General features: G+C 32.5%; 1 protein-coding gene across 7 annotated transcripts in view; it reads left to right on the forward strand.

Moving 5' to 3' along the window:
- LOC143238701 (SKI family transcriptional corepressor 1 homolog-B-like) overlaps positions 1–22,262 on the forward strand; it is a 154,133-nt gene that overhangs the window by 64,286 nt on the left and 67,585 nt on the right. For 2 of the 7 annotated variants that reach the window (XM_076479168.1, XM_076479181.1), the window contains exon 1: positions 20,598–21,077. The exons of 1 other annotated variant lie outside the window; for it this stretch is intronic. In XM_076479168.1, the coding sequence (XP_076335283.1) occupies positions 21,021–21,077 (57 nt within the window). In that variant the 5' untranslated portion in view covers positions 20,598–21,020. Of the gene's footprint in view, positions 1–20,597; positions 21,078–22,262 lie in introns of those variants that run through there. 4 more of the 7 variants (XM_076479159.1, XM_076479199.1, XM_076479175.1 and 1 more) reach the window with 4 other exon arrangements.

The raw sequence follows: 22,262 nt of genomic DNA on the forward strand, positions 1-22,262 counted from the left end.
ACTGCTAAAAAAGCTCTTTTCTTAACACTAAAGCTGTTCTCTATCATTTATAAAGCGCTTTACTCAACAAAAGACTATTTTGTACTTCTATAAAAAGCTCTTTTCTTAACACTAAAGCTGTGTTTTTATCTCTTATAAAGCGCTTTTCTACACCAAAGACTGTGTTTTCTACTTCTAAAAAAACTCTTTTCTTTACACTAAAGCTGTTTTTTATCTCTTATTAAACGCTTTTCTACACCAAAGAGTGTGTCTTCTACCTCTAACAAAGCTCGATTCTTAACACTAAAGCTGTTTCTATCTCTTATAAAGGCTTTTCTCCAAAGACTGTTTTCTACTTCTAAAAGCTCTTTTCTTAACACTAAAGCTGTTTTCTATCATTTATAAAGCACTTTCTCTCTACAAAAGTGTGTTTTCTACTTCTAAAAAAAACCTCTTTTCTTAACACTAAAGCAGTTTTCTATCTCTGAAAAAGCGCTTTTCTCCACCAATGACTGTGGTTTTTACTGCTAAAAAAGTTCTTTTCTTAACACTAAAGCTGTTTTCTATCTCTTATAAGGCGCATCTCTCCACCAAAGACTGTGTTTTCTACTTCTAAAAAAGCTCGATTCTTAACACTAAAGCTGTTTTCTATCTCTTATAAGGCGCATCTCTCCACCAAAGACTGTTTTCTATTTCTAAAAAAGCTCTTTTCTTAACACTAAAGCAGTTTTCTATCTCTGAAAAAGCGCTTTTCTCCACCAATGACTGTAGTTTTTACTGCTAAAAAAGCTCTTTTCTTTACACTAAAACTGTTTTTTATCTCTTATAAAATACTTTTCTACACCAAAGACTGTGTTTTCTACTTCTAAGAAATCTCGATTCATACCACTAAAGCTGTTTTCTATCTCTTATAAAGCGCATCTCTCCACCAAAGCCTGTGTTTTCTACTTCTAAAAAAGCTCTTTTCTTAACACTAAAGCTGTTTTCTATCATTTATAAAGCGCTTTACTCCACAAAAGGCTGTGGTTTTTACTTATAAAAAAGCTCTTTTCTTAACACTAAAGCAGTTTTCTATCTCTGAAAAAGCGCTTTTCTCCACCAATGACTGTGGTTTTTACTGCTAAAAAAGCTCTTTTCTTAACACTAAAGCTGTTCTCTATCATTTATAAAGCGCTTTACTCAACAAAAGACTATTTTGTACTTCTATAAAAAGCTCTTTTCTTAACACTAAAGCTGTGTTTTTATCTCTTATAAAGCGATTTTCTACACCAAAGACTGTGTTTTCTACTTCTAAAAAAACTCTTTTCTTTACACTAAAGCTGTTTTTTATCTCTTATTAAACGCTTTTCTACACCAAAGAGTGTGTCTTCTACCTCTAACAAAGCTCTTTTCTTAACACTAAAGCTGTTTCTATCTCTTATAAAGGCTTTTCTCTCTCAAAGACTGTTTTCTACTTCTAAAAAAGCTCTTTTCTTAACACTAAAGCTGTTTTCTATCATTTATAAAATGCTTTTCTCTAACAAACACTGTGTTTTCTACTTCTAAAAAGCTCTTTTCTTAACACTAAAGCTGTTTTCTATCTATTATAAAACGCTTCTCTCCACCAAAGTCTGTGTTTTCTACTTCTAAAACAGTTCTTTTTTTAACACTAAAGCTGTTTTCTCCTTCTTATAAAACGCTTTTCTTTACCAAATACTGTGTTTTCTACTTCTAAAAAAGCTCTTTTCTTAACACTAAAGCTGTTTTCCATTTCCTATAAAGCGTCTTTCTCTACCAAAGACTGTGTTTTCTACTTCTAAAAAAGCTCTTTTATTTACACTAAAGCTGTTTCCTATCATTTATAAAGCGCTTTTCTCTACCAAAGACTGTGTTTTCTACTTCTATAAAAGCTCTTTTTTTAACACTAAAGCTGTTTCCTATCATTTATAAAGCCTTTTCTCCACCAATAGTGTGTTTTCTTCTTCTAAAAAAGCTCTTTTCTTAACACTAAAGCTGTTTTCTCTCTCTATAAAAGCGCTTTTTCTCCACCAAATTTTTTCTACTTCTAAAAAAGCTCTTTTATTAACACTAAAGCTGTTTTCTATCTCTTATAAAACGATTTTCTATACAAAGACTGTTTCCTACTTCTAAAAAAAGCTCTTTTCTTAACACTCAAGCTGTGTTTTTTATGTCTTATAAAGCCCTTTTCTTCACCAAAAACCGTGTTTTTTACTTCTAAAAAATCTCTTTTCTTAACACTAAAGCTGTTTCCTATCTTTTATGAAGCTATTCTCAACAAAGACTGTTTCTATACTTCTAAAAGCTCTTTTCTTAACACTTAACTGTTTTCTATCTATTATGAAGGCTTTTTTTTACACCAAAGACTGTGTTTACTACTTCTATGAAAACTCTTTTCTTAACACTAAACCTGTTTTCTATCTCTTATAAAGGCAGTATCTCTCACCAAAGACTGTGTTTTCTGCTTTTAAAAGCTCTTTTCTTAACACTAAAGGCTGTTTTTTTTCTCTTATAAAGCTCTTTTATCCACCAAAGACTGTGGTTTTACTTCAAAAAAAAGCTTTTTTCTTTACACTAAAGCTGTTTTCTATCTCTTATGAAGCGCTTTCTTCAAAAAAGACAGTTTTATACCTTTAAAAAAAGCTCTTTTCTTAACACTAAAAATGTTTTCTATCTTTTATAAAACGCTTCACTTCACCAAATACTGTGTTTTCTACTTATAAAAAAGCTCTTTTCTTAACACTAAAACTGTTTTCTATCTCTTATAAAACGCTTTTCTACACCAAAGACTGTGTTTTCTACTTCTAAAAAAGCTCTTTTCTTAACACTAAAGCTGTTTTCTATCTCTTATAAAGCGCATCTCTCCACCAAAGACTGTTTTCTACTTCTAAAAAAGCTCTTTTCTTAACACTAAAGCAGTTTGCTATCTCTGAAAAAGCGCTTTTCTCCACCAAAGACTGTGGTTTTACTTCTAAAAGCTCTTTTCTTAACACTAAAACTGTTTTCTATCTCTTATAAAATACTTTTCTACACCAAAGACTGTGTTTTCTCCTTCTAAAATATCTCGATACTTACCACTAAAGCTGTTTTCTATCTTTTATAAACCGCATCTCTCCACCAAAGCCTGTGTTTTCTACTACTAAAAAAGCTCTTTTCTTAACACTAAAGCTGTTTTCTATCATTTATGAAGCGCTTTAGTCCACCAAAGACTGTGTTTTCTACTTCTAAAAAGCTCTTTTTTAACACTAAAGCTGTTCTTTATCATTTATAAAGGCTTTACTCAACAAAGACTATTTTGTGCTTCTATAAAAGCTCTTTTCTTAACACTAAAGCTGTGTTTTTTATCTCTTATAAAGCCTTTTCTACACCAAAGACTGTGTTTTCTACTCTAAAAGCTCTTTTCTTTACACTAAAGCTGTTTTTTATCTCTTATTAAACGGCTTTTCTACACTAAGTGGTGTGTTTCTACTTCTAACAAAGCTCGATTCTTAACACTAAAGCTGTTTCTATCTCTTATAAAGGCTTTTCTCTCAAAAGACTGTTTTCTACTTCTAAAAGCTCTTTCTTAACACTAAAGCTGTTTTCTATCATTTATAAAGCACTTTTCTCTACAAAGTGTGTTTTCTACTTCTAAAAAACCTCTTTTCTTAACACTAAAGCAGTTTTCTATCTCTGAAAAGCCTTTTCTCCACCAAAGACTGTGGTTTTACTGCTAAAAAGTTCTTTCTTAACACTAAAGCTGTTTTCTATCTCTTATAAGGCGCATCTCTCCACCAAAGACTGTGTTTTCTGCTTCTAAAAGCTCTTTCTTAACACTAAAGCTGTTTTCTATCTCTTATAAGGCGCATCTCTCCACCAAAGACTGTTTTCTATTTCTAAAAAAGCTCTTTTCTTAACACTAAAGCAGTTTTCTATCTCTGAAAAAGCGCTTTTCTCCACCAATGACTGTAGTTTTTACTGCTAAAAAAGCTCTTTTCTTTACACTAAAACTGTTTTTATCTCTTATAAAATGCTTTTCTTACACCAAAGACTGTGTTTTCTGCTTCTAAGAAATCTCGATTCATACCACTAAAGCTGTTTTCTATCTCTTATAAAATGCTTTTCTCTACCAAATAGTGTGTTTTCTTCTTCTAAAAAAGCTCTTTTCTTAACACTAAAGCTGTTTTCTACCTCTTATAAAGCGCTTTTCTCTCCAAAAGACTGTGTTTTCTACTTCTAAAAAAGCTCTTTTCTTAACACTAAAGCAGTTTTCTATCTCTGAAAAAGCGCTTTTCTCCACCAAAGACTGTGGTTTTGACTGCTAAAAAAGCTCTTTTCTTAACACTAAAACTGGTTTCTATCTCTTATAAAATGATTTTCTCTACCAAATAGTGTGTTTTCTACATCTAAAAAAGCTCTTTTCTTAACACTAAAGCTGTTTTCTACCTCTTATGAAGCGCTTTCTCTACAAAATGCTGTGTTCTCTACTTCTAAAAAAGCTCTTTTTTTAACACTAAAGCTGTTTTCTATCTTTTATAAAGCGCTTTTCTCAACAAAAGACTGTTTTATATTTCAAAAAAAGCTTTTTTCTTAACACTAAAGCTGTTTCCTATCTCTTTTAAAGCGCTTTTCTCTACCAAAAACTCTGTTTTCTACTTCTACATAAGCTCTTTTATTAACACTAAATCTGTTTTCTATCATTTTTAAAGCGCTTTTCTCCACCAAAGACCGTGTTTTATACTTCTAAAAAAGCTTTTTTCTTAACACTAAAGCTGTTTTCTATCTCTTATAAAACGTTTTTCTCAACAAAAGACTGTTTTCTACTTCTAAAAAAAGTTCTTTTCTTAACACTAAAGCTGTTTTCTATCTTTTATAAAGCGCTTTTCTCAACAAAAGACTGTTATATACTTCTAAATAAAGCTCTTTCAACATTAAAGCTGTTTTCCATCTCTTATAAATCGCTTTTCTCCACCAAAGACCGTTTTCTACTTCTAAAAAACCTCTTTTCTTAACACTAAAGCAGTTTTCTATCTCTGATAAAACGCTTTTCTCCACCAAAGACTGTGGTTTTTACTTCTAAAAAAGCTCTTTTCTTAACACTAAAACTGTTTTCTATCTCTTATAAAACGCTTTTCTACACCAAAGACTGTGTTTTCTACTTCTAAGAAAACTCTTTTCTTAACACTAAAGCTGTTTTCTATCTCTTATAAAGCGCTTTTCTCCACCAAAGACCGTGTTTTCTACTTCTAAGAAAGCTCGATTCTTAACCCTAAAGCTGTTTTCTATCTCTTATAAAGCGGTTTTCATCACCAAAGACTGTGGTTTTTACTCTTAAAAAAGCTCTTTTCTTAACAGTAAAACTGTTTTCTCTCTCTTATAAAGCGCATCTCTCCAAAGCATTTGTTTTCTACTTCTAAAAAAGCTCTTTTCTTAACACTAAAGCTGTTTTATATTATTTATAAAGCACTTTTCTCTACCAAAGACCGTGTTTTATACTTCTAAAAAAGCTCTTTTCCTAACACTAAAGCTGTTTTCTATCTCTTATAAAGCGCTTTTCTCAACAAAAGACTGTTTTATACTTCTAAATAAAGCTCTTTTAACATTAAAGCTGTTTTCTATCTCTTATAAATCGCTTTTCTCCACCAAAGACCGTTTTCTACTTCTAAAAAACCTCTTTTCTTAACACTAAAGCTGTTTTATATTATTTATAAAGCACTTTTCTCCACCAAAGACTGTTTTCTACTTCTAAAAAAGCTCTTTTCTTAACACTAAAGCTGTTTTCTATCTCTTATTAAGCGCATCTCTCACCAAAGCATTTGTTTTCTACTTCTAAAAAAGCTCTTTTCTTAACAGTAAAGAAGTTTTCTATCTCTCAAAAAGCGCTTTTCTCCACCAGAGACTGTGGTTTTTACTTCTAAAAAAGCTCTTTTCTTAACAGTAAAACTGTTTTCTATCTCTTATAAAACGCTTTTCTACACCAAAGACAGTGTTTTCTACTTCTACGAAAACTCTTTTCTTAACACTAAAGCTGTTTTCTATCTCTTATAAAGCGCATCTCTCACCAAAGCATTTGTTTTCTACTTTTAAAAAAGCTCTTTTCTTAACACTAAAGCTGTTTTATATTATTTATAAAGCACTTTTCTCTACCAAAGTGTGTTTTCTACTTCTAAAAAAAACCTCTTTTCTTAACAATAAAGCTGTTTTCAATCTCTAATAAATCGCTTTTCTCCACAAAAGGGTGTTTTCTATTTCAAAAAAAGCTTTTTTCTTAACACTTAAGCAGTTTTCTATCTCCCAAAAAGCGCCTTTCTCCACCAAAGACTGTAGTTTTTACTTCTAAAAAAGCTCTTTTTCTTAACACTAAAACTGTTTTCTATCTCTTATAAAACGCTTTTCTACACCAAAGACTGTGTTTTCTACTTCTACGAAAACTCTTTTCTTAACACTAAAGCTGTTTTCTATCTCTTATAAAGCGCTTTTCTCCACCAAAGACTTTGGTTTTTACTTTTTAAAAAGCTCTTTTCTTAACACTAAAGCAGTTTTCTATCTTCCAAAGAGCGCTTTTCTCCACCAAAGACTGTTTTCTACTGCTAAAAAAAAGCTCTTTTCTTAACACAAAAGCTGTTTTCTATCTGTAATAAAGCGCTTTTCTCCCCCAAAAACTTTTTTTCTACTTCTAAAAAGCTATTTTCTTAACACAAAAGCTGTTTTCTATCTCTTATAAAGCGCTTTTCTCCACTAAATACTGTGTTTTCTACTTCTAAAAAACCTCTTTTCTTAACACTAAAGCTGTTTTCTATCATTTATAAAGCGCTTTACTCCACCAAATACTGTGTTTTCTACTTCTATAAAAGTTCTTTTCTTAACACTAAAGCTGTTTTTATATCTTATAAAGATATTTTATACACCAAAGACTGTGTCTTCTACTTCTAACAAAGCTCGATTCTTAACACTAAAGCTGTTTCTATCTCTTATAAAGCGCTTTTCTCTCCAAAAGACTGTTTTCTACTTCTAAAAGCTCTTTTCTTAACACTAAAGCTGTTTTCTATCATTTATAAAGATGCTTTCTCTAACAAACACTGTTTTCTACTTCTAAAATCTCTTTCTTAACACTAAAGGCTGTTTTCTATCTGTTATAAAGGCAGCTTTCTCCACCAAGGAGTCTGTGTTTTCTACTTCTAAAAAGCTCTTTTCTTAACACTAAAAATGTTTTCTATCTTTTATAAAGGCAGCTTCACTTCACCAAATGCTGTGTTTTCTGCTTCTAAAAAATCTTTTCTTAACACTAAAACTGTTTTCTATCTCTTATAAAGCTTTTTCTACACCAAAGACTGTGTTTTCTGCTTCTAAAAGCTCTTTTCTTAACACTAAAGCTGTTTTCTATCTCTTATAAAGCACTTTTCTCTACAAAAGTGTGTTTTCTACTTCTAAAAAAAACCTCTTTTCTTAACACTAAAGCAGTTTTCTATCTCTGAAAAAGCGCTTTTCTCCACCAATGACTGTGGTTTTTACTGCTAAAAAAGCTCTTTTCTTAACACTAAAGCTGTTTTCTATCTCTTATAAAGGCATCTCTCCACCAAAGACTGTGTTTTCTGCTTCTAAAAGCTCTTTTCTTAACACTAAAGCTGTTTTCTATCTCTTATAAAGGCGCATCTCTCCACCAAAGACTGTTTTCTAATTCTAAAAGCTCTTTTCTTAACACTAAAGCAGTTTTCTATCTCTGAAAGCCTTTTCTCCACCAATGACTGTGGTTTTACTGCTAAAAAGCTCTTTTCTTTACATTAAAACTGTTTTTATCTCTTATAAAATACTTTTCTACACCAAAGACTGTGTTTTCTACTTCTAAGAAATCTCGATTCATACCACTAAAGCTGTTTTCTATCTCTTATAAAATGCTTTTCTCTACCAAATAGTGTGTTTTCTTCTTCAAAAAAAGCTCTTTTCTTAACACTAAAGCTGTTTTCTACCTTTTATGAAGCGCTTTCTCTACAAAATGCTGTGTTCTCTACTTCTAAAAGCTCTTTCTTTTTAACACTAAAGCTGTTTTCTATCTTTTATAAAGCCCTTTTCTCAACAAAAGACTGTTTTATATTTCAAAAAAAGCTCTCTTCTTAACACTAAAGCTGTTTCCTATCTTTTATGAAGCGCTATTCTCAACAAAAGACTGTTTTATACTTCTAAAAAAAGCTCTTTTCTTAACACTTAACTGTTTTTTATCTATTATAAAGCGATTTTCTACACCAAAGACTGTGTTTACTACTTCTATGAAAACTCTTTTCTTAACACTAAAGGCTGTTTTCTATCTCTTATAAAGCGCATCTCTCACCAAAGCATTTGTTTTCTACTTCTAAAAAAGCTCTTTTCTTAACACTAAAGCTGTTTTTTATCATTTATAAAGCGCTTTATTCCACCAAAGACTGTTTTCTACTTCTAAAAAAAGCTCTTTTCCTAACAATAAAGCTGTGTTTTTTCTCTTATAAAACTCTTTTATCCACCAAAGATGTGGTTTTACTTCAAAAGCTTTTTTCTTTACACTAAAGCTGTTTTCTATCTCTTATGAAGCGCTTTTCTCAAAAAAGACAGTTTTATACCTTTAAAAAAAGCTCTTCTCTTAACACTAAAGCTGTTTTCTATCTTTTATAAAGCGCTTTTCTTTCCAAAAGACTGTTTTTTACTTGTAAAAAAAGGTTTTTGTTCACACTAAATCTGTTTTCTATCGCTAAAAAAGCGCTTTTCTCCACCAAAGACTTTTTCTACTTCTAAAAAAGGTCTTTTCTTAACACTAAAACTGTTTTCTATCTCTTATAAAGCGCTTTTCTCAACCAAAGACTCTTTTCTACTTCTAAAAAAGCTCTTTTCTTAACAGTAAAGCAGTTTTCTATCTCTTTTAAAGCGCTTTTCTCTACCAAAAACTCAGTTTTCTACTTCTAAAAAAGCTCTTTCTTAACACTAAAGCTGTTTTATATTATTTATAAAGCATTTTTCTCTACCAAAGACTGTTTTCTACTTCTAAAAAAAGCTATTTTAACACTAAAGCTGTTTTCTATCTCTTATAAAACGCTTTTCTACACCAAAGACTGTGTTTTCTACTTCTACAAAAACTCTTTTCTTAACACTAAAGCTGTTTTCTATCTCTTATAAAGCGCATCTCTCACCAAAGCATTTGTTTTCTACTTCTAAATAAGCTTTTTTCGTAACACTAAAGCAGTTTTCTATCATTTATAAAGCGCTTTACTCCACAAAAGGCTGTGGTTTTTACTTTTAAAAAAGCTCTTTTCTTAACCCCTAAACTGTTTTCTATCTCCTAGAAAACGCTTTTCTACTTCAAAGACTGTGTTTTCTACTTCTATAAAAGCTCTTTTTTTAACACTAAAGCTGTTTTCTATCTCTTATAAAACGTTTTTCTACACCCAAGACTGTGTTTTCTTCCTCTAAAAAAGCTCGATTCATAACACTAAAGCTGTTTTCTATCTCTGAAAAAGCGCTTTTCTCCACCAAAGACTGTGGTTTTTACTGCTAAAAATGCTCTTTTCTTAACACTAAAACTGTTTTTTATCTCTTATAAAATACTTTTCTACACCAAAGACTGTGTTTTCTACTTGTAAGAAATCTCGATTCATACCAATAAAGCTGTTTTCTATCTCTTATAAAATGCTTTTCTCTACCAAATAGTGTGTTTTCTTCTTCAAAAAAGCTCTTTTCTTAACACTAAAGCTGTTTTCTACCTCTTATAAAGCCCTTTTCTCTCCAAAAGACTGTGTTTTCTACTTCTAAAAAAGCTCTTTTCTTAACACTAAAGCTGTTTTCTATCATTTATAAAGCGCTTTACTCCACAATAGGCTGTGGTTTTTACTTATAAAAAAGCTCTTTTCTTAACCCCTAAACTGTTTTCTATCTCTTATAAAACGCTTTTCTACTCCAAAGACTGTGTTTTCTACTTCTATTAAAGCACTTTTTTAACACTAAAGCTGTTTTCTATCATTTATAAAGCGCTTTACTCAACCAAAAACTGTTTTCTACTTCTAAAAAAATCTTTTTTTATCTCTAAAGCTGTTTTCTATCTCTTATAAAACGCTTTTCTCAACAAAAGACTGTTTTATATTTCAAAAAAAGCTCTTTTTTTAACACTAAAGCTGTTTTCCATCTCTTATAAAGCGCTTTTCTCAACAAAAGACTGTTTCCTACTTCTAAAAAAAGGTCTTTTCTTAACACTCAAGCTGTGTTTTTTATGTCTTATAAAGCGCTTTTCTTCACCAAAAACCGTGTTTTTTACTTCTAAAAAAGCTCTTTTCTTAACACTAAAGCTGCTTCCTGTCTTTTATGAAGCGCTATTCTCAACAAAAGACTGTTTTATACTTCTAAAAAAAGCTCTTTTCTTAACACTTAACTGTTTTCTATCTATTATAAAGCGATTTTCTACACCAAAGACTGTGTTTACTACTTCTATGAAAACTCTTTTCTTAACACTAAAGCTGTTTTCTATCTCTTATAAAGCGCATCTCTCACCAAAGCCTGTGTTTTCTACTTCTAAAAAAGCTCTTTTCTTAACACTAAAGCTGTTTTATATCATTTATAAAGCGCTTTATTCCACCAAAGACTGTTTTCTACTTCTAAAAAAAGCTCTTTTCTTAACACTAAAGCTGTTTTCTATCTCTTATAAATCGCTTTTCTCCACCAAAGACCGTGTTTTATACTTCTAAAAAAGCTCTTTTCTTAACACTAAAGCTGTTTTCTATCTCTTATAAAGCGTTTTTTTCTACCAAAACTGTTTTCTACTTATAAAAAAAGCTCTTTTCTTAACACTAAAGAAGTTTTCTATCTCTTATAAATCGCTTTTCTCCACCAAAGACCGTTTTCTACTTCTAAAAAACCTGTTTTCTTAACATTAAATCAGTTTTCTATCTCTGATAAAGCCCTTTTCTCTACCAAAGACTATGGTTTTTACTTCTAAAAAAGCTCTTTTCTTAACACTAAAGCTGTTTTATACTATTTATAAAGCACTTTTCTCTACCAAAGACTGTTTTCTACTTCTAATAAAACCTCTTTTCTTAACACTAAAGCTGTTTTCTATCTCTAAAAAATCGGTTTTCTCCACAAAAGGGTGTTTTCTATTTCTAAAAAAAGCTCTTTTTTTAACACTAAAGCAGTTTTCTATCTCCCAAAAAGCTCTTTTCTCCACCAAAGACTGTGGTTTTTACTTCTAAAAAAGCTCATTCTTAACACTAAAACTGTTTTCTATCTCTTATAAAACGCTTTTCTGCACCAAAGACTGTGTTTTCTACTTCTACGAAAACTCTTTTCTTAACACTAAAGCTGTTTCCTATCTCTTATAAAGCGCATCTCTCACCAAAGCATTTGTTTTCTATTTCTAAAAAAGCTATTTTCTTAACACTAAAGCTGTTTTCTATCTCTAATAAATCGCTTTTCTCAACAAAAGACTCTTTTCTACTTCTAAATAAAGTTCTTTTAACATTTAAGCTGTTTTCTATCTTTTATAAAGCGATTTTTTCTTCACCAAAGACTGTGTTCACTACTTCTATGAAAACTCTTTTTTTAACACTAAAGCTGTTTTCTATCATTTATAAAGCGCTTTTCTCCACCAAAGACCGTGTTTTATACTTCTAAAAAAACTCTTTTCTTAACACTAAAGCTGTTTTCTACCTCTTATAAAGCGCTTTTCTCAAAAAAGACCGTTTTCTACTTCTAAAAAACCTCTTTTCTTAACATTAAAGCAGTTTTCTATCTCTAATAAAGCGCTTTTCTCCACCAAAGACTGTGGTTTTTACTTCTAAAAAAGCTCTTTTCTTAATACTAAAACTGTTTTCTATCTCTTATAAAACGCTTTTCTCCACCAAAGACTGTGGTTTATACTTCTATAAAAGCTCTTTTCTTAACACTAAAGCAGTTTTCTATCTCTCAAAAATCGCTTTTCTCCACCAAAGACTGTGGTTTTTACTTCTTAAAAAGCTCTTTTTTTAACACTAAAGCTGTTTTCTATCTATTATAAAGTGATTTTCTACACCAAAGACTGTGTTTACTACTTCTATGAAAACTCTTTTCTTAACACTAAAGCTGTTTTCTATCTCTTATAAAGCGCATCTCTTCACCAAAGCTTATGTTTTCTACTTCTAAAAAAGCTCTTTTTTAACACTAAAGCTGTTTTTTATTATTATTTTTTAAATCTTTTTCTCTACCAAACACCGTGTTTTTTACTTCTAAAAAAGCTCATTTCTTGACACTAAAGCTGTTTTTTACCATTTATAAAGCGCTTTTCTCTACCAAAGACTGTGTTTTCTACTTCTAAAAAAACTCTTTTCTTAACACTAAAGCTGTTTTCTATCTCTAATTAATCGCTTTTCTCCACCAAAGACTGTTTTCTACTTCTAAAAATGCTCTTTTCTTAACACTAAAGGAGGTCTCTATCTCTTTTAAAGCCCTTTTTTCAAAAAAGACTGTTTTCTACTTCTAAAAAAAGTTATTTTCTTAACACTAAAGCTATTTTATATCTCTTATAAAGCGCTTTTCTCAACCAAAGAATGTTTTTTACTTCTAAAAAAGCTCTTTTCTTAACCCTAAAGCTGTTTTCTATCTATTATAAAGCGATTTTCTTCACCAAAAACTGTGTTTACTATTTCTATGAAAACTCTTTTTTTAACAGTAAAGCAGTTTTCTATCTCTTATAAAGCGCTTTTCTCCATCAAAGACCGTGTTTTTTGCTTCTAAAAAAGCTCTTTTCTTAACACTAAAGCTGTTTTTTATCTATTATAAAGCGCTTTACTCAACCAAAGACTGTTTTCTACTTCTAAAAAAGCTCTTTTATTAACACTTAATCTGTTTTCTATCATTTATAAAGCGCTTTTCTACACCAAAGACTGTGGTTTTTACTTCTAAGAAAGCTCTTTTTTTTAATACTAAAGCTGTTTTCTATCTCTTATAATGCGCTTTTCTCCACCAAAGACTGTGTTTACTACTTCTATGAAAACTCTTTTCTTAACACTGAAGCTGTTTTCTATCTCTTATAAAGCGCATCTCTCCACCAAAGCCTGTGTTTTCTACTTCTAAAAAAGCTCTTTTTTTAACAATAAAGCTGTTTTTTATCTTTTATAAAATGCTTTTCTCTACCAAACACCGTGTTTTTTACTTCTAAAAAAGCTCATTTCTTGACACTAAAGCTGTTTTCTATGATTTATAAAGCGCTTTACTCAAACAAAGACTGTTTTCTACTTCTAAAAAAAGCTCTTTTTTAACACTAAAGCTGTGTTTTTTATCTCTTATAAAGCGCTTTTCTCCATTAAAGACCGTGTTTTTTGCTTCTAAAAAAGCTTTTTTCTTAACACTAAAGCTGTTTTCTATCTTTTATAAAGCGCTTTTCTCTACCAAAAACTCTGTTTTCTACTTCTAAAAAAGCTTATTTCTTGACACTAAAGCTGTTTTCTATCTATTATAATGCGATTTTCTTCACCAAAGACTGTGTTTACTTCTTTTATGAAAACTCTTTTTTTAACACTAAAGCTGTTTTCTATCTCTAATTAATCGCTTTTCTCTACCAAAGACTGTTTTCTACTTCTAAAAAAGTTAACGTCGACTGTGTTTTATACTTTTAATACAGCGATTTTCCTTACACAAAGACTTTGTGTTCTATTTCTAATAAAGCACTCTTCTTTAAAACAAAGACTGTGTTATGCTGTCCTTGTCATAGAAATATTTCCTTACGTAACCCAATTAATACGTTTTTCCTACCCGACTAGCTGAATATTCTAAATTATGTTATTTTTGTTACTAGGTTCCCTTTCATTTCCACTGAATTACTGACGAACTACTTTTCATTTACTCTTCCCTCTTCTGATTAACTCCTTTGCTGGTAGGTTCTTCCTGCACAAAACTACGCACGTATCAAAAGATATCAATGGCCTGTGAAGAATGAACTATCCGGCCGAGTCATAGGAGAAACCGGTTTCGTTCACTCAGCTAGGCGAGGACAGATGGGTGCTCGTTATTCCGGTAGATGCGACTAATTGGTTCCGGAACCATATGCCACTTTTCCGCCTCAGAACGTTGTCTGAATTTAATAGAATCGTGTACAAACGAGACACGCAAAGCGAGTGCATACATGATATACGGGTCTGGGCGTTCGCCACCTATCGCCTCGACTCCTACGTTGGTCATAAATCGTGCATTTCAATTCACCTTGTTATTGTTACTGCCTTTTCTCCTATGGGACGACGACGAGTCGTTTTTCCGTATTCTTCACGTCATGTACACGTCAAATTCCCCGTTCAGCGCCTTTCCTCTCATCATCACAGACCTTCGATGGTCATTTCGTATTATCGCTAACATCAGACAGACTTATTGTTTGATTATAGAATTAAAACCTCACGAACGAAAAACACGGATTTCAAAGATGTCAAAGAGGACACCTTTTATGGTAAACACGTGCACAGAATACGCATAATATTATTATAATTTTACTTTTACACATTCTAAACTTTAAAAAAAAAAACACGTAGAGACAAACTCGAGAATTAGATAATCTTGCACGTACTATTTTGATATATGTGTTCCAAAACTTTATTACATTATTTCTTTACGGTTTTACAAGATCACAAACTGTAAATCCACCAACAGAATATCCACCAGTCGAACTTCACTCTTGGGACGAGTTATTTCTAGTTAAGCCTAATTAGTTTATATATACATAAACTCAATCTAAATTTCTTGGTATTTAGATTTGAAATTATTTTGACTTACAGTAAACATTACAGTAAACATTACAGAAAATAAAGAACTTGTTAAGTAATTTTCTGTCTTCAGAATTTTACAAACAATACAATACATGGAAAACAGAATGTTTTTACGTATGAGGAGTCCAGAAAATACACGCTCTAACAAACTGGTGTGTATAAAATATCATATTTTAATCTTATTGTGACCTGTAACGTGCACGTGCCTTCAAACTGGTCACCACACCTTTTCCAGCCTTTCCTTGAACAGACGTATTTGCAGTTCGGCATTTAATATCGTGAATATTACAAATTTATACAAGAAAAACCAGAAATAAATTAAAGCTTTGCTACAAGCGGTAAACTCAACAAATGGACGTATTTTTTTTATAAACTTTAGTAAAGTTAGTGTGCCTGAACGTTTTTTTATTTTTGTTTATCCCAGCCTTCAAATATTATCATTACAAATCGTCTAACCCACCGTTGAACCACCGGAATTCTTCAAAGCAAAATGGCTCAGCATGGTCAGGTGGTTAGGACGCTCGACTGGTAATCTGAGGGTCACAGATACGAATCCCCATTGTCCGAAACATGCCTGCCCTTTCAGCCGTGGGGGCGTCATAATGTCACGGTCAATACCACTATTCATTGGTAAAAGAGTAGCCCAAGAGTTAGCAGTGAGTTATGACGATTAACTGTCTTCCCTCTAGTCTTACACTGCTAAATTAGAGCCGGCTAGCGCAGATGGTCCTCATGTAGCTTTGCGCAAAATTAAAAAAACACAAACAAACATCAAACAAAAAGCGAAATGCTCAACTAACAAGAATGGGTTTTTTTTAACCATTTATAAAATTTATGCCCTGGGATAAACGTATTAATTTTTTGTATGGTGAAAATGAAAATTTTATTATCGATAAAATGCTTAAGAAATTATCTAATTTACAGTATTATCCTTTGTTTCATTTGCTATAGCCTAGCAGGCGTGAAACTGATCCACGTACAGGAATTAACTGGATACCGCAATGCATTAAGAAGGACATGAAAACTGACACATTTAAACTAATTGACTGCGGTATCATATGCACTTCTAATGTAGTTTAGTCTTGGATGTGCTCGCAGACTACCCTAAGCCTAAGATAATAACGAATACTATGTAATTAACCTGACGTGTGTTTGTCTACTGCTTCCAAGTTTGGAGACGCAACCATTTTATTAAAAAAAAAAAACCAAAGGCAATTTTCGGCTTTTTGAGGTATCAAATATTCCAACTTCAAAATTAATTTTGTATTGCTTAGAACTTTTGAAGTGTGTTATTCATTCGTAATATCCAAACTCGTTGGAATGAAAATTTGAAAGGTAAGTAGTAAACGCTACAAAGAGAAAAACTAGCCAAAAAAAAACAAAACCGCATTAGAACTGAAGTTATAACTTATTAATTAAAAAATAAAGATAAAATTAATTAATATTTAGGTGACATAAATTTGCGGTTGATCCAGCGCTACAAGTACATTGTAATGGAACAAATCAAAATATTGGTTTAATTCTGTTTATCTTCCATGCTTGTCCTTTCAGTCGTGAAGGCGTTATAATGTGACGGTCAATTTGTTTGTCAAATCATCTTGCAAAGATACCCAACGCTATCCGTCCACATCGTCTCGAATTCTGAACTAATAGACAAGAAGAGAGGCAGCTTGTTGACAGTATCTATCCCCGTTTTTTGGACGACTCCTGTTTGACTAAATAGTGGAATATGGAAATTATATGGCCTTAAAATGCAGGGCGTAATCCATGAATATTTGGATTCACAGACAGAGCAAGATAATCACGTGACCATGCCCGGTTTACCACGAAAGGCCTGGCCTGGCCAGGTGGTTAGGGCACTCGACTCTTAATCTCAGTTTAGCGAGTTCAAGTCCTCGTCACACCAAACATGCTCACCCTTTTAGTCGTGGGGGCGTTATAATGTGACGATCAATCCCACTATTCGTTGGTAAAAGAGTAGCCCAAGAGTTGGTGTGAGTGGTGATGACGTCTTACACTGCTAAATTAGGGAGAGCTATCGCAGATAACCCTCGAGTAGCTTTGAGCAAAATTCAAAATAAACCAAACCCTTCTGATCATGCTTCTTAAATAATTATATTTTTAAATATTTATATATATGTATGTATTTATTCATACATTTATCACTTACATGATATTACAAGAAAACTCTATATTACTTTCGACTTTAATCAATGTAACTGATACAAAACGTTTTGATTAACGATCATCTACAACTTAAAAAACAACTCTCATAATCAGAGAACCCGAAGATCTAACTCGACATTTTTGTAGCTTTAGGTTATACGTCATGTTCTAATAGCTATTGTAGGCTTAAACAATAAAGTTTTATTATTGTTCCACCGTTCCGATCACTCGAGGGCTGTGTTCTCGTTCTATTCTACAGTAAGGAGACGTCTACAAATAAAAACAAAAGTAGTCGATCCAATTTACGTGCCGTCAGGGGATGTTACTGTCTATCTTTCCAAATAGTTAGAGGAGCTTCAATAGAATTAGCCATCAAAGAGTTGCTGAGAAACAATGTAACGTGCAATACTGTTGGTTCACTGGAGTGTTTTAGTAAATAAAGTTCATTTTGACAACAAGTCCTTCCATGACCTCGTGCTCGTATTAATGGACGTGCGGTAATTAATGACCCTCGTTAGCGTAACAAACGGTAAAGAGACGATCCCGAGGGGCTCGTGACAGCTTCCATCACAGAGAATTATGCTACTGGCTTAGCTAGTTTCACTATGTAATGTTACATAGTGTATGCGCCACACACTCGGGCTCTGCTCTTCCTGTCGCAAACTTGACACGGGTGGACTTATGCTCTAGTTTAAAGGTAATCCTGAATGTTAAGTCCATTAGTTTCAACCAGTATAGAGTGGAAGAAACTGACCAGCAAGTGACCAACTAGATGATACCTGCCTCTTAACTTTATTGGAAGCCACGAGTAGTTTAAGTGTTAAATTGATTTCTGGATGAGTTAACAAACTGAACGCTCATAGACCGTGTAAATCGATCCCTATGACTAAGTTTATGTTTCTCGTTTACCTACAAAAACAAACCAACAAAAAATCTTCACAAAAACTCAGAATAGCTCATTTGATATTGATGTGTCACTCTCAGAACGGCGGTTCTAACTACTAGAAAAACTGAGTCAAAAGTTTAGATTTTTATAAAGAAACAACTAACTTACAATCAGAATATAAAGAGGCACTTAACGTTTCTTACATTTCTAAAACTTTTATTGGGGGTACCAATCGTTATATTACCAAATTGAAACAGTAACAACATTTATTGTAAGAATAACTTATGTCGTTAATTCTAATGATATTCAGATCAACAGTGTACTTCTGCTATAGCCCTTATTTTTATTACATGTTGACAAACGGAATAAGTCGTACAGCCTCAATATGTACGTCTGAAATATGTTTAATTTTTATTTCTCGTGAAGTTGCTTGAAAACCAGAATCTTTGAAACCTGGCAGAGGAGTCGTGAGTTTCTTGTAGGAAGCTGGTGAAAAAAAAAATAAAACATTATGACAATATAAAGTATGGAAACGGAAACCTGGTATAATATGACACTTGTATCGTCAGTATTAATCCTGTATGTTAAGTTAATAGTGTAGTGGATTTTGTCAGAAATAGGCTGACGAAACGTGATTTTCAGCTTGTCTAAGGAAAGATCGAACAAGCGAAAACCTTACATTTATCGATAAACAAAAATCATATTATGTTTGAAGCACGAGTAGTGATACAGAACCCCGTCTTAATTAAGAACTGATGTTAAATATATATATCATAATAACTTATATATATATAATATCTAGTAGTTATTAGTTCAAAATATAAATTATAACTTTTGAAGCTTAATATGTCCTAGCCCACATTGCATCATAAACAGGTTATTAAAGTCCCAATGTAACGAAAATAGGTTATAATATATATAACTTCGAATGAAAACTGAACGTGGATTTTTTATAATTATTAGTTTAAGAACTCTATTAACATTATTAATGAAAAAAAATCAGGCTGCGGTACAACACGATTTAGTTGTTACAGTAAAATTATCATTTTTAGAGAGATAATACATTCTATAATTTCAGGGGCTAATATTCTGTTTAACAGATATTAACAATTTAAGCCCAAAGTAATTTCTATTATGTCGTGTATTTTGTGTGTGTATTTTTTTATCTTATTCCATTACCTTAATTTATATTTTTAACACGAGATATAATTGGCTAATTCTTGAGAAACGGTAACATGTAATTGTTTCTGTAGTTGTTGATATGGGAGTTCAGATGCTTAGTTGTCTTGGAAATATTAGACGCGAATAGAAGTGATGCTTTGTTGTCTTGACAACAGTCGACAAAGGAAAAGTCGATGTTTTGTTGTGTCGATAACAAAAGTCGTGGGACTAATTTCCTTTGACTTCTTGATAAAAAATAGACACAGGAAACCTTAACATTTAGCTATACACGACTGTGTATAAAGTCAAGGAAACTTCAGTATGTTTGGTGGATACACCTTATTTGAATCACAAGAGGAATTATTTGTGTGTATGAAACTCAGCATTTTAGTAAAAATAGATTTCTATCACTCTGTGAATGGTGTTGCAAACGGAACACAGTGATGTTATTTACTTTAGTTTTCCTTTTGATTTCTTTCTGTTCCCTTAACTGAAAAAAAACAAACTACTTCCTCCGTACCAACCTAACAAAAGTGAGTTTAGGGTACCATTTGTTATAAAATTTAAGACGCGTTTTGTAGATAGAAGAAGTCGTAGTTTTGTAGATAGAAGAAGTCATAGGCTCGGCATGGCCAGTTGGTTAAGGCGCTCGACTCGTAATCTGAATGTTACGGGTTTGAATCACCGTCACGCCAAATATGCTTGCCCATTGAGATGTAGGGGCGTTATAAAGTTACGGCCAATCCCACTATTCGATGGTAAAAGTGTATCCCAAGAGTTGGCAGTGGGCGGTGATGACTAGCTGCCTTCCCTCTAGTGTTACCCTACTAAATTATGGGCGGCTATCGCAAATAGCCCTCATGTTGCTTTGCGCTAAATTTGAAAACAAAGAAACAAATTATTGTAGAAGAAGTTATTTTAAAACCGAAAACTCTGTTCAGTTTAACTATATTGTCGTCTTTGGACTGAAAATCATGTAGCGTTTGTTTGTCGATTTTGGTTAACGCAAAAGGCGCGAATTTCGAAAATAAATCAAGTTAAGTGATTGATATTTTGGCTCTACAAAATTCGCAGATTAACTGAAAGTTTCCACTGCTTCCACTTCCTTTGAACTGATTCCACTGAAATTCTGAAAGAGTCAAATGTAGTTTTATTTTGTTTTTTTGTAATCATAACTTATCATGTCTGAGTGCCCATAGACATTTAACTAATGCATAAATATTAATACAACTACACACTAGCCAGCATTACGTGAACACAGACATCTCGCACGAAACTCTGAAAAGTGTTACTTCTCATGTCCAGTTATCTCTTGTTTTTCTTTTCACTTTTTTTTTCTAAGTGATTCTCATTTACAATTTGAGAAGATACTTTGTATTCGATTACAACAAGGATTTCAGAATAACAACTTCGTTGTGCGCGTGCATACTTATTTGCATAATAGGCGCGGGGCACGTGGCAACATTACTTAACTAAGTTTGCTCTCAGATCCTTTTCGTGTAATTACAAGCAGCTCAATCGGCCGCCGCTTGCTCTAAGTAATCACGAATCTACAGAGCCAATCGTGGAGCTTCCGAAAACGTCACTCCTCTCGCTCTCGAATGCTAGCATATTGAATGGCAGATTTCAACCAATCAGAACTAGAGTTGAAGCGGTGGCACTCCGTTCCAGCCCTGTGTCGACCCTTATGATCATTAATCGGTCGCTTATTGCCTTAAATTAAATATCTTGTCGAGTGATGACTTGCCGGAATATTTACAAGAGAGGAACAGTGACTTCCATATGGTCGTCTCTTAAAACCGGATCATTCTGACCAGCCTCCTGACGGAGACAAGTAGCTGATCGTCAAGGAGAGAACTTTGGTACTAGTCTGTGACATTTAAAGAACTCCAGAGTTGTTGTTTATTTTTATCCGTCTTTTTTTAACAATTTCTCAGGCAATTAATTGTAAAGCGATAAACGTATCTAGAGCGAAAGTTGAATTCATTTTCTTACCTAGTTGTTGTACCTGCCAAGATACCAATATCTCGCTTTAACCTTCATAAGTCGGACATTCAGCAACGAGCAACAGAGCCGAAGTCGACTTTCACATAGATCGCCCAATATTAGGTATGTCCACACATCGTGAAGGAAGTACGACTCCGCCCCCTGCCCCTGACGTCACAGCTGTAAGTTACATGCATAGGTTTTGTCTTCTGCCTGGATCACAGTAACGCAAGTTTTAAAGCAAAAAACAAAAAAATTAAAACTCGACTTGAAATATCCTCAAAGTAGAGGATATGCATATAATAAGTTGATACCCTCAATTACTGAGTGCTTTAAAACTTAGCTTTTACAAAAAAAACACGAAAACTTTTATCAGTAGTTTTGTTCTTACAGGAGAAACAAATAGGACGAAGTAACATACGGCTATCGAACCAGGGAATAACTGTTATTACAGTGATTGCTATATACAATACATCTAACGATTAGACTTAACGAATACCTTACAATGCTTAGATATAAGTACTCTGGTTTGGATTATTTTTGCAATCGTACCGCTAAATTTTTTTTTCTAGTCAAATATGATAAAGATATATAGATTAATAGAACTTATATGGATATACATACACTTATATCGCGATATTCAGAGACTGTCGTCTTTAAATAAGTTTATATAACTTTGATCTTTTTTAGGTTTCCTGACTAAAAATACGCCGTTTTGCCACTTACGGTATTCAATTTTGAGTATTTAGAATTAATAGTTTATTTTATGAGTACTTTTAAAAATACCATTTATTTGTGTATATTGTATTAAGCATAATATTTTATTCATACATACTTGGTGGCGTTGTCGAAAATATTATCATAATTGAAAAACAAATTTCTAATATAAGTGTATTATTTTTTTCTATTAGCAAAAATATATAATATCGATACTTATTAATTACATGATGAACTTGTTTGGCAATTTATTTAAAAGTTTTATACAACTTTGCAATTAAAACATGTTTTTACACAAATAAGGCGATTAAATAGGACAGATAATGAAAGTTGTGTTAGTAACCATGCAGTTGTAAAAATAATTAGTAAGCTTAATATTATTTATATAATTATTGCGCTGATTGTTTGTTTCAATTTGGTTTTATCTCTTTAAGTCAGGGAGCTACCCTGTAAATGTGGTTTTGTTGCAGTACTCATGGTTATTGCTGGCAAGCCCGCAGTCCGGGGGTCTTGATAATGTTAATTTCTACGTAATGACGAGAAAACCAACTTGCAGAGAAAAACGGTAGAAACGTTTGTGAACCTGACAATGACCGAAGAAGGTCGAAACCTTGTTCGCTCCTTTACATAGAGTTTTCTATACCCATACC

Source organism: Tachypleus tridentatus, chromosome 2 (genome assembly GCF_004210375.1).
Source record: "Tachypleus tridentatus isolate NWPU-2018 chromosome 2, ASM421037v1, whole genome shotgun sequence".
In the NCBI taxonomy this organism is placed as follows: domain Eukaryota; kingdom Metazoa; phylum Arthropoda; class Merostomata; order Xiphosura; family Limulidae; genus Tachypleus; species Tachypleus tridentatus.